This window comes from Pogoniulus pusillus, chromosome 27, assembly GCF_015220805.1.
Source record: "Pogoniulus pusillus isolate bPogPus1 chromosome 27, bPogPus1.pri, whole genome shotgun sequence".
Classification (NCBI taxonomy): Eukaryota; Metazoa; Chordata; class Aves; order Piciformes; family Lybiidae; genus Pogoniulus; species Pogoniulus pusillus.
This window is the reverse complement of record NC_087290.1, coordinates 5,667,397-5,683,128: the sequence shown is the minus strand read 5'-3', so window position 1 is coordinate 5,683,128 and position 15,732 is coordinate 5,667,397. Positions and strand designations below refer to the sequence as shown.

At 47.0% G+C, this 15,732-nt stretch overlaps 1 protein-coding gene across 3 annotated transcripts in view; it reads left to right on the top strand.

Moving 5' to 3' along the window:
• The first annotated feature begins 14,112 nt into the window (after positions 1-14,112).
• The window catches only part of AUTS2 (activator of transcription and developmental regulator AUTS2), an 839,198-nt gene continuing 837,578 nt past the window's right edge, over positions 14,113-15,732 (top strand). For all 3 annotated transcript variants that reach the window (XM_064166624.1, XM_064166623.1, XM_064166622.1), the window contains exon 1: positions 14,113-14,677. In XM_064166624.1, the coding sequence (XP_064022694.1) occupies positions 14,384-14,677 (294 nt within the window). In that variant the 5' untranslated portion in view covers positions 14,113-14,383. The remainder of the gene's footprint in view (positions 14,678-15,732) is intronic.

Here is a 15,732-nt window from a genome sequence, read left to right as displayed (position 1 = left end):
AGCAAATAGAAAACAACAAGGAAAAAAAAAACCCTTCAACAGTCAACAAATTGGGATCTTGACAAGATAACATTGTCAGGCTAGTGAGTCATGTTCTGATTTTACAGTTGGCTGAAATAATAAAGCCCTATTAAGTTAAGATGTTCAGAAAAGCTATTTACTACTTGAAGTGTGTCTTGTATTTCCAGACTCTGATTTGGTGTGTGCAGTACCAGCCATGGGTTTATAACGAAGCTGGGAAGGCTGCTACAGAGCTGGGACGTGGCTTTACAGCAGCACTGTGAAAGGGACTTTCAAACAGCTGATCTTTATACAGCTTTTGACTGGGAGTCTTTATTCGTTTGTTGTGAAGATATCACTGTTATTATTTGTTTGGGAACAGACTGCAGAAGTAATGGCAACATGCAAGATCCTCTGCTTGCACAGTGCCCAGCAGTGAGATTATGCCCAAAGATTATGCCTATCTTAAGGGGTTTGTGATCCTGTCTGTCTGGTGTTGAAGTGATCTGGCCAGATCTGGATCAGAGGGCTGGAGCATCTCACCTATGGAGGCAGACTGAGAGAGCTGGATCTGTTCAGTCTAGAGAGAAGGCTCCAAGGAGACTTTATTGTGGCCTTCCAATATCTGAAGGGGGCCTTTTTAGGATGTCAGGTAGTGATAGGACTGGGGGGAATGGAGCAAAACTAGAAGCGGGTAGATTCAGATTGGACATTAGGAAGAAGTTCCTCACCATGAGGGTGGTGAGACACTGGAACATGTTGCTCAGGGAAGCAGTGGAAGCCCCATTCCTGGAAGCTTTTAAGGCCAGGCTGGATGTGGCTCTCAGTAATCTGATCTAGTGTAAGGTGGCCCTTCCCATGGCAGGGAGGTTCGAGCTAGATAATCCTTGGGGTCCCTTCCAGCCCTGACAAGTCTATGATCCTACAATTCTTGCTTTTTCAACCGTGCCCTGTACAAGCAACATGTTTCCATGTTCTATTGTCATCCTTTCTCCCCTTCAATAATTGATGGCAGTTGTGTTTCAACTAGATTTTTTTTTTCCAGTCTGGGAAAAAAAGGATTTTAAAAAATGTAAATAATAATATGTTTAAAAGCTGCACTGGAAGGTGAAAGAACTGTAATTCTAGCAAGTGGCATGGAGGAGAGGAGCAAATGTCCTATCAAGAGATTAAATTGTAACTGGCATGAACACCCTGGCAGGAAAAGGAGAAGATGAAAATATGGTGTAGCAGATCACTAAAATCATAAACCAGCTTCTGCCTAACCAAAGTCTTTCTTCAATAGATCCTTCTATGGTTTCTTTATTTGGTGTTTTGCCTCATTTAGTAGTAGGCTACACTCCTGGAAGTTTTATGGCTAGAATATCTCTGCCTGGAAAGGAGCATGAAGAATCCAAGGAGATAAGGACTTGCTGGATACACAGCAGACTGGAGCAAAAGTCTGGAGTAATTATGACTTTAAGGTGGTGTTTTAAACTTGGCCTTGGTGATCTGGATGCCTGTTAAAATTCCCATAATTTGTGTCCACATTCTTTAGCTGACTTGGGAAGTCTCAGCTCAGTGTAGAATATAATGCCTGAGGGAGAGTATCTTCAGAGCAGCCTTGGCTCTCAGCTGCTGCTATGAGCAGTACCGAGGCACTCTGCAAACAGGCAAATTTCATCCCTGTTTCCATGGGCAGTGTGAGTGAAGAACAAATGAACAGAGTAATTTGCAGGCCACTACTCACGACGTGTCAGAACCAGAGCCAAAAAATGGATCACAAATCTCCAGTTCGTGATTTGGAGCCTACAGTCTTGCTACAGAGTAAAGGCAAAGGGAATCTTGCACTTGAATACCGGATTGGACTCAGGCTTTTCATAAGGATTGACTGAAACAAAGGAGAAGTTATTCCCTGGAAAGCAGTGAGTCCTATCAGCAAGAGGTTCCTGCGCTGTGCAGGGCTTTATCCCAGAACTGGGAAGGGGTTGATCAGGACTGGATGTAAAGTCTGTTAAATGGTGGAGATTTCTTCTCTGACTTTGCTGGGTTGATCTTCAGTGTGCTAAAGGAATTGCTCCACAAACAAGATGTGTATGGAAACGATGGAAACAATGAACAAAAGACAGGATATTACAGACCAACTTCTCTACTGAAACGCAGTGTCTGAACTCAGCCTTTTCTCATGAATGAATAATGAAGTGGCTATGTTTTAATAGCTTTACTTAAAATTGTCTACTAGTTGAACAACCTTTTGAGCCTTTTAACACTTCTTCAATTTGCTGCAGCACTGATTTCTTTCCTTTTTATGTTCTTCTCAAGATACAGTAGCTAATCTGATCTTGGTGTTTCAGTAATTGTCTCAGTTAATGTGCATGAGGAATAATTTCATTCTCTGAAATGAATACTAGGTGAATATTTAGCTCATACAAGTTTGCTACTTGAAGAATATACAGGGTAGGTGCCTGCATTAATTGCTAAACTCTTGATTTATGATTTTTGATCTTAGCTTTGTTTCTTCATTACCCATTTTTGTGGTCAGGTTTGACGGTAGGGAACCTCAGAGTCAGCGGATACTCATCAGCTCACAAGGGGCTTCACACATGTGGTTAAGTCTTGTGCTGGTAAACCAATGCTGGACTGGCAACTTACCCAAAAAATCCATTGTTCTGTCACCACCACCGCTCTGTGTGAGCCCAACAGCTTCTTCTGCTCAGCAGAGTAGCACATGCACTAATGATACTGGTATGTTTCTTGTTTAGTCTTCAGGGGCTTTATCCAAGAGCAGACCCAGCTCCTCACTGGGAACTTTGCCTGCAGTCCAACCATAATGCTCATTGCAGGCAGAAATGATTTCTGGGCTAATGATGTTTTCAGTAGAGCTCTGAGCTGACCAATGCTGACGCAAATCACTTGTCTGCAATGGCATTTCTTCCGGCACTGCTGCAACGCCGACTCTGAGCCAGAGCAGGCTTCACAACAACCTGCAAAAACTGGTTAGAATTGTTATTTAAAGCCAAGCAGTGCTGCAGTTTTATTGTTAATATCAGGGGGGGAATGTTACTTGCAAGGCTGTGCTTTGATTTTTCTTCATCTCCTGAAGCAACAAGCTCACAGAAGAATTCACAGCCTTCTCAAATTACATATTACAACAGTGACTTATTCCACAATCCATTTTGAGCGTAGCTGAAAAGTGTATTTAATATTGCTGCTGTTGTTTCTATCTCCTTTTCTTTTTTTTTCCCCTTCTCCATAAAGTTAGTGCTTGATTTTATTGTGTCATCCTCAGCCAGGATATATTTGCATAGCTCTGCTGACATCAATAGTGCTATATTGATTTATGCTGCTGGTGTCTGCCTCACCATGATTTTTGTTTTTGTTTGAGGAGTTTGGTGTATTTTCAGATTCATGGAAGATAAAAAGGGATTGCTTTCTCAGAAGAGAATATGTACAGTGGCTGCTGATGGGATATTTTAGATCTGGGGCAAGTAAACAGGCCCCCAGACAAGAGGGGCCGCTTGGATACCATCTGCAGAACATAACAGGTATGTAGGTCAGGATTTTTAAAGGTGCCTTAGGTTTTCAACTCTCCAGGATTTGGTGTCCCACGAAACAAGGCTGCCAGTCATGAATTACAAACAAGCAAACTTGTTTTTCAGGGATGACCGAAGTTTCTATCTCACCAGACTAAAGTGTAAAGCCCAGAGGTCAGAAACAATATAGAGGAGAGCACAGGTGAAAATAGGGAAGGATTGGCCAAAAATGAAATAAACACCCAAGAGGTGGGTGGCCATGAAATTAAGATATTCCTTTCTGGAGGGAATAATCTGAAGATATGAAGGAGATGATGCTGCATTGCTGCACAAGCAGCAGGCATGCCAAGTCATACCACATCTTGCAGGAGTGTGAGAAAATGCCTCCACACCTTCTCTCACTCATTTACTCATGAGCAAGCCCTCGGGTCTGAGTGCAGGAAAAAGTGAAAAATGGCTGGAAATATACACTACAAATTGGAGAGGGAAGGATTTTACTACCCTTTCCATCTCCAGAATATGCCAAACCTGCAGAGGATGATCAAAATCCTTTGCCTGAATCCCAGGGCATTGATGTAAAGAGAATCTCTTCCTAGGCACTTTCACAGACCTGTGATCATATATTCACTGTTACAGAGATTACACTATGAGCAAGATAACCCTACCTTAGCTACTGTCACCTTTCAGATGAAATCCTGAAGTGTCAGCACCTCACCCAGCCTGGAAAGGACTATCACCCTCCCAGAGCTCTGCACGGGTGAGTACACTGGGCAGGGGTATTTCTGTGTCCTCACCATGCTGTGCTCTGTACAGGAACCTTTAAGCTACTTCCCAAGTTCTGTGCATGAAGTGTTAAGAGAAAAACTGCAGAATTCTTCCCTCTCTGCTTTCAGGGACTTCCCATCAATTTTCCTTCTCCCTTTTTCTTTTCTCTGCACTGCACTTCAGATGGAAGCATCTGGATCGAAGAGAATTATCTCTTAACAACAACTTGGGTTGTAGTACATTTCAAAGACTCAGGTTTTATTAGTCACAGAAGACCTTGTAAAAGTTTGCTTGGGATCGTTTTTAACAGCAACCAATAATCCTTCCCCCATCAGCCAATGAAAAACAGCCCAAGCCTCCCCCCCAACTCCTGCACAGATGTATCTCACAGAAATACAACTATTTTGGAGAAGCAAAAGTGGCATTTTTGCCAAGCTGTAGGTTTTATCCACAGTAGCTTAAACTAATATGGACTTAATTTCCTTCTGGAAGCTACCTGAATGCTAAGCATGCTTGGTGCTCAGTTGGCATGATGCTGTTTGAAATGGTCAATAACTGCAGTTGACTTCACCATGTACCTTTCTGTCCTTGGTCTGCTTAAGGCCAGAGGAAACCTAGCTATGCTGTAAGCCCAGGCTCTGCTCCTGCATGTTCCTTGTCAGATGGCTCTTTTCATGGAAGTATATTAATACAATATGTTAAACAGCAAGCCTGGAAAGTTCTCTCACCCTTTCTATCTGCAACAGCTGAAAAAATAGGTGGATTAAAAAGCAGCATTCCCTGCACCATTAACTGCTTCAGTATCCAGTGTCATGTTCAGTCTGCTAACCCAAAAGTTACCTCCAGCAGTTTGTTAGGAATAAAGCAAGGTAATATATGTGGGGGGAAAAGGAGGCAGAGAATGGCAAATAGATTCCAGAGATGTGGTGTCCCCTAATCCTCATGAAGCCAAAAAGAAAGCTGATCATATTCAATGCTCCTATAAGTGCCTAAGTGTGGATGTAGGATCTTCAGGTACTCCGGTATGAAGATCTGGACCAGTTAGCCCAGTTTGGCTCTCTGAAGTTCAACTGCACGAGAAAACTTCACTGTTTTTATCAGCAGAATTACACTGATAAAGCAAGTAAACTAAAGGATGTCTCCTAATCCATTGCTGACAGATAAAGATATTGTAGCCACCCTACACTAGTGCCAACGAAAAAAAAAGTAGTGGAAAGCTATGAACTTCGGAAACGTAAACCTGAGCTGTCATTAAAAATCAATGTTCATGATAAATTTAATTCACATTTCAGAGAGAGCTGTGTAATATCAATAAAAATGCTTTAATAATTGCTGTGCTGGCACTGGGTACAATGTAAGCCATCAAGAGAGCTACATTTTTTGTAATCTAGAAGATGTGGAACTAAACATTGTTGTTTAAAAGAAGCCCTTTCTCAGGGAGAAAAAAATGAATGTTGGAGGAGGATGTAATTTATTAGGAATTCCACTCCACCCCCATTTACAAAGACTGCTCTGAAATTAAAACTTTGAGAGATCAGGTTTCTAATTTATTCGTGGAGCTAAAGGCCAGAAAGGACCAGGATCAGGTAGTCTGACCTCCTGGATAACCCAGCCTATTAGATTTCACATAGTTCCTATACCATAACCTGTGTTGGGCTAAACCAGAGTTTCTCTTAAACATTGATTTAAGGGGAAAAAAAAAAGGAACAGAACATATTCTTTTCTTGTGTTTGTTTTGGTGAAGGTGGGAGAAAAAGAGAAGTGTAAATGGCTTGGAACACTGTGACATGCCAGCAGAATGCTGCCAGGATACCAGTAGGAATAGCACGCGGCAGTGCAATCTGAACTGGGCATCACTGAAATATAAACACTTGGTCCCTTCTGGCAATAAAAGCTGACCCATTTTCAGGGCAGATACATGTGCCACCTAAGCAACATGCTTTTGTGACCTATTCTCAACGGGACCAAAGGGCAGGTATATGCTTCTAAATCTCCTAGTGACATTTCAAAGTCCCATTCTCAACTGAAAACGCAGCTGAGAGCTAAATGCTGAATTGTCTCAAGTCAGTAGGAGTTTTCTCATTTACATGTAATTGAGGTCAGAATTTCACCCTAGAAGATGAGTTAACTTTTTGTGATGCTAACTGAAGAACTGTAATAATATTTGCAGTTTGTGGTTTGCCTCCACAGCAGATTTAATTCATTACCTTTTACTATTCTCTTTTTAAAGATCTTGTTCTTGGTGTCCCTTCTATTTGTTTCTCCACCAACATGAATATTTGCAGTTTCTCCAAATCTAATGCAGCCTTAAAATTGAATTAATCATAGAATCAACCAGGTTGGAAGAGACCTCAAGATCATCCAGTCCAACCTAGCACCCAGCCCTAGCCAATCAACCAGATCACAGCACTAAGTGCCTCATCAAGGCTTTTCTTGAACACCTCCAGGAGCGGTGACTCCACCACCTCCCTGGGCAGCCCATTCCAATGCCAATCACTCTCTCTGACAACAACTTCCTCCTAACATCCAGCCTGGAGCTCCCCTGGCACAACTTGAGACTGTGTCCCCTTATTCTGTTGCTGGTTGCCTGGCAGAAGAGCCCAACTCCACCTGGCTACAGCCTCCCTTCAGGTAGTTGTAGGCAGCAATGAGGTCTGCCCTGAGCCTCCTCTTCTCCAGGCTGCACACCCCCAGCTCTCTCCGCCTCTCCTCACAGGGCTGTGCTCCAGGCCCCTCACCAGCTTTGTTGCCCTTCTCTGGACACCTTCCAGCATCTCAACATGTCTCCTGAATTGAGAGGCTCAGAACTGGACAGAGCACTCAAGATGTTGCCTGACCAGCGCTGACTACAGGGGAAGAATAACTTCCTTTTTCCTACTGGCCACACTCTTCCTGATCCAGGCCAGGATGCCATTGGCTCTCCTGGCCACCTGGCCACACTGCTGGCTCTTGTTCAGCCTACTACCTTATCTGATATTTTAGGTATTAGATATTAATTAAAATGGGATTGCACCATCAAACCTTCCAGGATACTCCAGCCACAATGACACAAACTCTGATACTGCCATTTATTACCATGCTTTACTGTTTCACAATCAGTGCAGCATTTGTTCTAGCCACATAATTTGGAGTCATGTTATCAAATGAGGGCTCCTGACACCCAGTGCCTCCTGCTTTACTCCCCGTATTTGTGAATGCTGAGGCTCACCAGCATTCATGCCGTGGGGTGAAGAATGGAATGAAGCTTGAGGAGGGCAGATTTAGATTGGATATCAGAAAGAAATTCTTTACAGTGAGGGTGGTGAGACACAGGAACAGTTTGCCCAAGGATATCACAGATGCCCCCTTCCTGGAAGTCTTCAAGGCCAGATTGGATGAGGTCTTCAGCAATTTGTTCTGTTGGAAGGTATCCCTGCCCCTGTAGTGGGGTTGGAAGTAGATGATCTTCAAGGTCCCTTCCAACCCAAACCATTCTATGAATCTATGAATCTCCTGCTATTATCAGGATGGTTATAACATTGCTTTTATATTTAAGAGATGAAACACAAAAGAAGTGGAAAACAAGTTCAAATGTGTGCCTGTCTTGAGAACTGCAGTCAGGAGAATGCAGGTGCTGGCAGCTGGGATCAGACTGGTGGTGCATCTAGTTTGCTCTGTGTTCTTTTTTGGTGTAGAAATTGTTTGAGGTTCTGAGATATTGAAATGTACATCTCAGCTTCTTTGTAATCAATATTATGGTCACTCTTAGAGTTTTCATCATTCTTAACCTCAGAGCTGCCTTGTGGCAATGAGTTCCACTGATTAAGTTAGCTTATTGTGAAAGGGATGATTGTCTTTTCTCTGTGTATTTGCTTTTGGTGGTGTTCTGGAAACCTGTCTTCTGCTGAGTTTCAACTAACTACTTTTAGTACTGCCTTTATCATTATTTTTGAACTACTGCTTTTTCTAAAGGTCACAGGTTTCTGTTTTTCCTTCTTGCTTCATTTTGGGTGCTCTGTCTGCCTTAACTGTTTCTGTTTCAAGCCACCTTCTAGGAAACTACCTTTTGAAGCAACCAGTCCAGCCTTTAGTGATGCAGCTAAACAATTATCTCTGATAAGCAAGACAATTTGTATAAGCAATGCAATTTAGAGAAAATGGGTTTAGCTTTATGGAACAGTTTTAGATTCCTCTGCCATCCACACACATCACCCTGACTTTTATTTTGCATCACAATTTTGGCTCTCATTATTTGCTATTCTCTACAAGCTGGGTTGAAACAATAACAAAAAAGGTTCCTTTCCCCATTTCTTTTGTGTGGTTTGATTCTTATTTATTTATTTATTTATTTATTTATACCTCTAGATCAAACTCCTAAAATAAAAATGGTCCACATGGTAGACATGGTATTACTTTAAACTACCCTTCTCTTAAAAAGATGCTAACCCCAGAAAGACACATTTGCCTCCGCTTAGCCTCTTATGTAGACTAAAGTCTAAAGATTCCATCTTCAAAGCTTAATGCCAAAGCACAGTGCAAATTGCTCTTGCTAGAAGCAAGGTTCTTGCCATTTCTTCAAGCAATGAATTACCTCCTGATTTTTCAAGTTATTTCAAACTATCCTTTTCAGCTAGGAATGCCAGGGGCCAGACCTAAGGGAAACTCTTTCAGCATTTTTATGACTGCAAATTTTATTTTGCTCCAATGCCTAATGGTGATATGGAAATTGCAAATGTTGCTTTTGGTCTGTGTTAACCCTTCTTCATTATTTAGGAATAGAAAGGTTTTGGTATCTGTTTCAAGCTGGAAGAATAGAGATCATAGAATCATAGAATCAATCAAGTTGGAATAGACCTCCAAGCTCACCCAGTCCAACCTATCACCCAGCCCTATCCAGTCAACTAGACCATGGCACTAAGTGCCTCATCCAGTCTTTTCTTGAACACTGTTAGTACATGTTAGCACTGTTAATACATGCTCAAGAAGTACCCTTTCTGTGGGTGTTAATAGCTAAGAGGATCCAGTTTGAGTACAGTAGTCATTAACCTCAAAACCAGTGACTCAGCAATGTGCCAGAGCACACCAGTGCCAAAAAGAGAGAAAAAAATAGAAAACAAAGAACAAAAGGGCAAATAAAAAGCTATTTTTTTCACACCAGATGCCAGGCAAGATGTGTTTCTAGAGGAAAAAGCTAACAGGCAGCCCAAGAACAAATGTGCACGGAAGTCTGTAGCATCCTTCCCAGTAACATAACTTGAAACACTCAACTGGAGGGAAGAACATACCAGAGAGAACATCCTGAGTATCTGAGGGTTTGTGTGTCAGTAAGGCCCACCTGCCCTCCCTCCCAGATCACATAAGATGGGTGGAAGTGCTGGATCAGACCCAGAAAAGGGACCATTTGTCTGTATTACACCTGAGAAGGTGACCAGTGATTTCTAATGCTTGATATAAATATTACCCAGAAGAAAAATGTTCTGCAGTGGAGGATGAGTTAGATGGATGGGTTTTAATATCTTTTTTTTTTCCAGTAGACATGCAAATCTAGAGATTTGTTTCTAGAAAGAGTGTAAAATAAATCACACATCACTCCTGTTTTCCGCATATGTGCTTTCAAGAAGAAAACAGACTGAGCAGACTTTCAGCCATGCGATGAATGTCTGCAGAAATGTATCCGACTACAGGTCTCTTAAGTCACTTTAATGGTGATGGATGTGCAGGAAACTATAATCAATTACATTGCCCTGAAAATTACATAGTTATTTTCCCCCCAAGAAAAAAAAAAAAAACCACCAAAAACCCAACAGGTAAGAGTTGTTTGACACTGTACAGCTTAATATTTCTCAGAAGACAGAGACCTTGTAATGTTTGAGCCTGCCTGTGTGCACCGATTGTATCCCTTCAACAATACCTGCAAAGCTGCTTCTGTATAGGCAGATTATATAGACCTGGCAGGCAGCTGTAAAGGGAGACGGGAGAATCCGAAACAAGAGAGAGAATGCATTTCTTAAAGGGGGAAAAAAAATCTGAACACAGAGATCTAAGGTCAGATCTAAGAGGTGATGTTCTCTAGCTCGATACTTGAGAATGTTTTAAAACTAGCCATGTGCCCCTGCCATGAGCAGTGTGGCCTTTCTGTAAGGTACACGCTCGCACACTATCAGATTTCTGACAGCTTTGTGCTTCCTCCTCCTCTGGTTTGCACCCATATGCACCAGCTTCAAAGCCACCACATGCTGCTCAGGAGCTGTGGTGTGGAGAGAGGTGGCACAGATGTCGTCTGTCTTCTGTACAGAGCGGGTGCATCTGCTTCCCGGTATTTCATGAAATCATTTAAGACTCATGGAAAATATATTAAGAATAGTACTTGATTGGTGGCTTGTGATAAGGATACAGAGTAAACAACATTAAAGAGCCAAGCAGAGCATTGTCCCCTGAGAGTCAGAACAGCCTAAAGGGAGACTAATGGAAAAGTACACACTGATGCTCTCAGCTTGTCTGCTCCACTTGCTGCAGTCCTTCTTGGCCCCTCAATGGAGAAATGAGTAGCAGCTATAGGAGGCAGCAAGAGACAGCAAGGAGGTGTCCTCCAAGGCAAGGTTCATCTAGAGATAGAACATTCAATGATTCCATTTCTTTCCCCCATCCCTAACATCCACCAATATATTCCAGACTATGCCATAGCCTGGTCATCTGGGAGATGGAGGAAAACTAATGCTGTGCTTTGAGAACCCTTCTTCTCTATCCTACATGTAAAGACTCTACAGGTTTGATTCTCCTTCCTACCTTGCTCCTCTACTATGCTTTTCCCTTCCCAGCAAATCTAATTCTCCCAGGTCTCTGCTCCCAAAGATTTTCTCCTGAAGCCAGATCAAACAGTTCACACTCCCTCCTCCTTCCACACTTGTTCCTTCAGCTGCTTCTCCTGGGCAGGAGACAGAAGCACCAGATGAGAAGTGTGACCAGAAGAACAAGGTCAAAAAGTGAAGTGATTAGTTCTGCAGGTCTATGTGGTCCTGAGGTGACATGAGCAATACACACTAATATAGCAGGAAGCCCAAAGAAGGGAGAGAAGACAGCCAAGGGTAAGGAAGGTGAACTGCCTCAGACCAGATGGGAAGGACAGAGTAGAAGAGCTGCCCTACAGAGGCCACAGCCACAGCCTTGTAGTGCAGAGGTGTGTGGGTTCCAGGACAAGAACAGGAGGCAAAAAGCCCACATTTCTGGGGAGAAGGCAGTCCTGGACACGCATGGTTGATCAGTACCAAACACAGCACCCAGTGAGGCACCCACCTCCAGAAATGGCTACAGGCCATGGAGGAAGGAAACATGGCAGAGGCAGAAAGGCTGGACATGAGGGACAGTGAGCTGATATAGGGAACAGGATGGATAGAACTGTAGAATCACAGAACTGTTGAGGCTGTAAGAGACCTTTGCAACCATAGTACCCAACCACTTGCATAGAGCTCACAATACCCCACTACTGCTAAGCCACCACCACTACACTGCACCCCTCAGCATCACATCCATGTGTCTCTTAAGTACCTCCAGGGACAGCAACTCCTCCCTGGACAGTTCCAGTGCCTGGTAGCCCTTTCAGTGAATAAACTTTTCCTGACATCCAACCTGAACCTCCCCTGTGTGACGGTTCGGGTGTTCCCTGCCCCCCCACACCTAGGAAAATCACCCAGACTAGACTCAGCTGCTCTGGAAATGGAATGAAGCTTTTTATTTACAGCTTAGCACAATACACAAGCAGATATTTACAGCATATGCAGCTGTAGACAGAAACAGACAAGTTACAAAGTACTACAGAAACACAACAGCCCTCCCAGAAACCAGAGTCCCCAGGAGGGGCTCTCACCCTTCCACCTTCTCCCCACCACTCTACCTTACCCCAGGCTTTGCCTTGTGTTCAAGGCGTGTTTGGAGGGGTGCACATGGGGGTTAGCAGGCAGAAGGATTAGTCAAGCAGCCAGTTAGACAGAAAAGTGCAGCCCCAGAGACAGAGAGCAAACAACTGCTCTATTTATGTTTGTGTTCTCATGCATCTCAGCAAGCCTGTAAGTGGCCATCAGCATTGTTTCCTTCTCACAGCCTATCATCTAATTCCTCTCACCAAAATACGCCAGCTAGGCTCAAACCAGCACACCCGGGCACAACCCGAGGCTATCTCCTGCTCTGTCACTTGTTGCACTGAGAAGTGACAGACCTGCGCCCCACTCCCGCCTCTTTTGAGGCCGTTGTAGAGAGCGATGAGGGCTCTCCTCAGCCTCCTTGTCTCCAGGCTGAACATGCCGCAGCCATTCCTCGGGAGACTTGTGCCCTTCACCAGCTTAGGTGCTCTTCTTCAGACACGCTCCACCACCTCCATGTACTTCTCACAGCGAAGGGCCCAAAACTGAGCGCAAAAAGGAGAAAGTTAACGAGACAAGGAGGGGAGGCTGCGGCGCAGAGATGCCTGAAACACCTAAGGGCCACGGAAGGCAGCGGGACGGGTGGATAAGGAGCGAACAGCCCCCCGCGACAGTGCGCGACGGAGCCAAGCCCGGTGCAGGGGGGTGCAGGGGCATCCCGGGCCTCCAGCCCCCCCGCCCGCCGCCGAGTGCGCAGGCCCTGCGCGCATGCCCGCAACTTATTTCGCGCGGCCGGGGCGCCGCATTTCACGCGGCGGCGGAGCGGGGAGCGGGCGGGGCGGGGCGGTGGCAGCGCCCACGTGACCGGCGCGGGCGCGGGGCCGGGCGGCCGCTGGGGGCCAGCACCGCCATCCGCCCCGCGCCGGCTGGGCGGCCGCTGGGGCAGCGCGGCCGCGGGGCGCTCGGCGGCTGCGGCTGCTGCCCTCCGTCAGGCCGGCAGTGGGAACCGACCGACCCACCGACCGACCCACCGACCGACCGCAGCCTCTCCCCGCGGTGGGGCGAGAGGCGGGGAGGCAGCGTCGGGAGCGGAAAGCACACACCGGTGCCGTCCCCGCTGGAGCATATTTGAGCTTGGGCACCCAGCGCTGTATTTTTTATTCTTCTCGCTGTTGTTGTGGCCGGTTTTTTGGGGAGAGGGGCAGCCTCCCCTCGGCTCGGATCTATTGTCACCACCACCAGCACCCCCCAGCTCCCCTTCTCCACCTTCCTCGCCACAATTAATCCGATGAATTTGCCATGATTGATCCGTATTAATAGCTGGGGTGGGTGGGCGTGTTTGGGGGCTTTTTTCCTTCCTTTTTTCCCCCTTTCCCTTTCTCTCTTTTTTTTTTTTTTCCCCTTTTTATCTCTTCCCCCCCCCCCCCCCCCCCCCTTTTTTTTTTTTTCTTTTGTTGTTTGGTTTTGTTTTTGGAGGGGCCGGGCTGGGACCCGATCTCCGTTCCAGAGTCCACCCCTGGTCGGTGCCTGAGAAAATTGCATCTGGATGCATCGTTATTATTATTATTGTGTTTGATCCAGGGAGATAAAGGAGGAGGGGGAGAGGAGAGCGTGCTGGCGGGGAGGGGAAGGCTGCACCCTTCCCTGCACACACACAGAGGCAGAGAAAGAGAGCTCCAGACATCCAGAGAGAGAGATTTTTGGTGGTTTTTTTTTCAAGCCCCCCCCGGAACTTCTTTTAGTTGGGGAGGAAAGGAAGAAAGAAAATAAATTCTGTGCAAGGAAATACTCTCGGCTCCCTCCTTCCAGCGGGTCCCTCTCCTTCTTTCTTTTATTTTTTCCCCCCTTCTCCTCTGCTTTTTCTCCTCTCTTTCGGAGATCCTCGCCCTCCCAGCCCCTTGATCAAAGCATTCCGCTATTCTGATTTATTGCCTGCTCGGTGAGGATTTTTTTTTCCCTTTCTCTCTCTCTCGCCTTTTTTTTTTTTTTTTTTTTTTTTTTTTTTTTTTTTTTACAAAGGCGACCTGAGATCAGCCATTACTTTCCTTGGCTCGCTTATAGGAATCTTACATTTGGGGCTTGCCGCTGGTGGTGGTGGAACCGCACTCGGATTCTTTCATCCCCCCCCACCCCCTTGCTGTCCTCTCCTCCCTCCCTTTCTCCTTCCCTCTCTCCCTCCCTCCCTCCCCCGTTATTCCGCCGGGGGAGCCGGATTTGTGGCTGCGGTGGGGCGGGGGGGGACGAGAGCGAGAGGGAGAGCCGGCGAGAGACATGGATGGCCCGGCGCGATGCAACGGGCTTCGGAAGAAGCGGCGATCGCGGTCCCAGCGCGACCGGGAGCGGCGAGCCAAAGGCGGGCGGCGCGGCTCTGCCGCCGGAGGGGCCGCCGGCCCCGGGGCCGCCGCCGCGCTCTCCTCCTCGGGCTCGGAGAAGGAAGACAATGGGCCCCCGCCGCCGTCCCGGCCGCGGCCCCCCCGGAGGAAGCGGCGGGAGTCCTCCTCGGCCGAAGAGGACATTATCGACGGTTTCGCGATGTCCAGCTTCGTCACTTTCGAGGCGCTGGAGGTAAGAGCGGCGGCGCTTTGTGTGAGCCTCATTGTGTGGGGGCAACGGCGGGGGAGCCCCGCAACGCCGACCGGGACACCCCCCCCCCCCGCCCCCCCCCCGGCCCTTTCCCCCCCCAGCCCGGGCTCGCACCGCCGGGGGTGCCCGCGGGGGCGGTCCCGCCGCCCCTCGCCCGTGTCCCCGGGGTGCCCCGCTCTCCTCCCTTCTCCCTTCCTGCCGCCGACACCTGCAGCCTGGCGCGCCGCTCCCGGCGGGCGGCCGCGAGGACCGGGGCGATCCCCCTCCGCTACCCCGCGCAGGGGAGCGGGGAGTTGTGTGCCCGCCAGGCTCCCGGCGGCTTTTCCCCTCCCTTCCCACGGAGCAAACTTTTCTCGCGCCGCCGTGTCCCGGCGGAGCCGCCCACCCGTGTCCGCGGGGCAGCGTGGGCCGCGGTGGAGTGGTCTTGGTGCTGGTGTCTATGTGTTTCTTATCTCGATGTCGTCGATCGCTGCTGGCTGGGGTGGGGGGAGGTGTGTGTATGTGTGTGCTCATCGTGCCACGTTCCCTGCCTGCCTGTCACGAGTGGGCCCTGCAGCCTCGCACTGCGCCGGGGAACCATTCATCCCCCTTTCTCCTAAAGGCTGCCTTGGTCCCTTGTGTATCCTCCGGTCACCCACTGGTGACCGTGGAACCGCTGTCAGCCTGGACAAGGTGGTGCTGGAGATGCAGGAGCTGCAGCTTGTGTGTTCAGAATGCTTTGTTGTTCTTAACTTCTTCTCCGGAAAAGTTTGCCGTGCTGAAAAGCAGATTTATTTTGGTTTACGTGCACTGGAGTCACAACTGGAAAGGTTATGAAGTGTCAAAATAAATGCAGAGACTAAACTGATTGCTTAACAAAAAAACCCAACAAACTGTGTAGCTCTTAAACTGGTTAAATGTTTAGCCAGGAATACTTTGTGACATTTTTAGGAAGGGCGGGTGGGGGTGAGGTTAGGGGATTTGTTTGCTGCTTTTCTTCTTTTTATTTGGAAACAAATTTTGCCCTTGGCTACACCTGTATCCATCCAGACTAACTC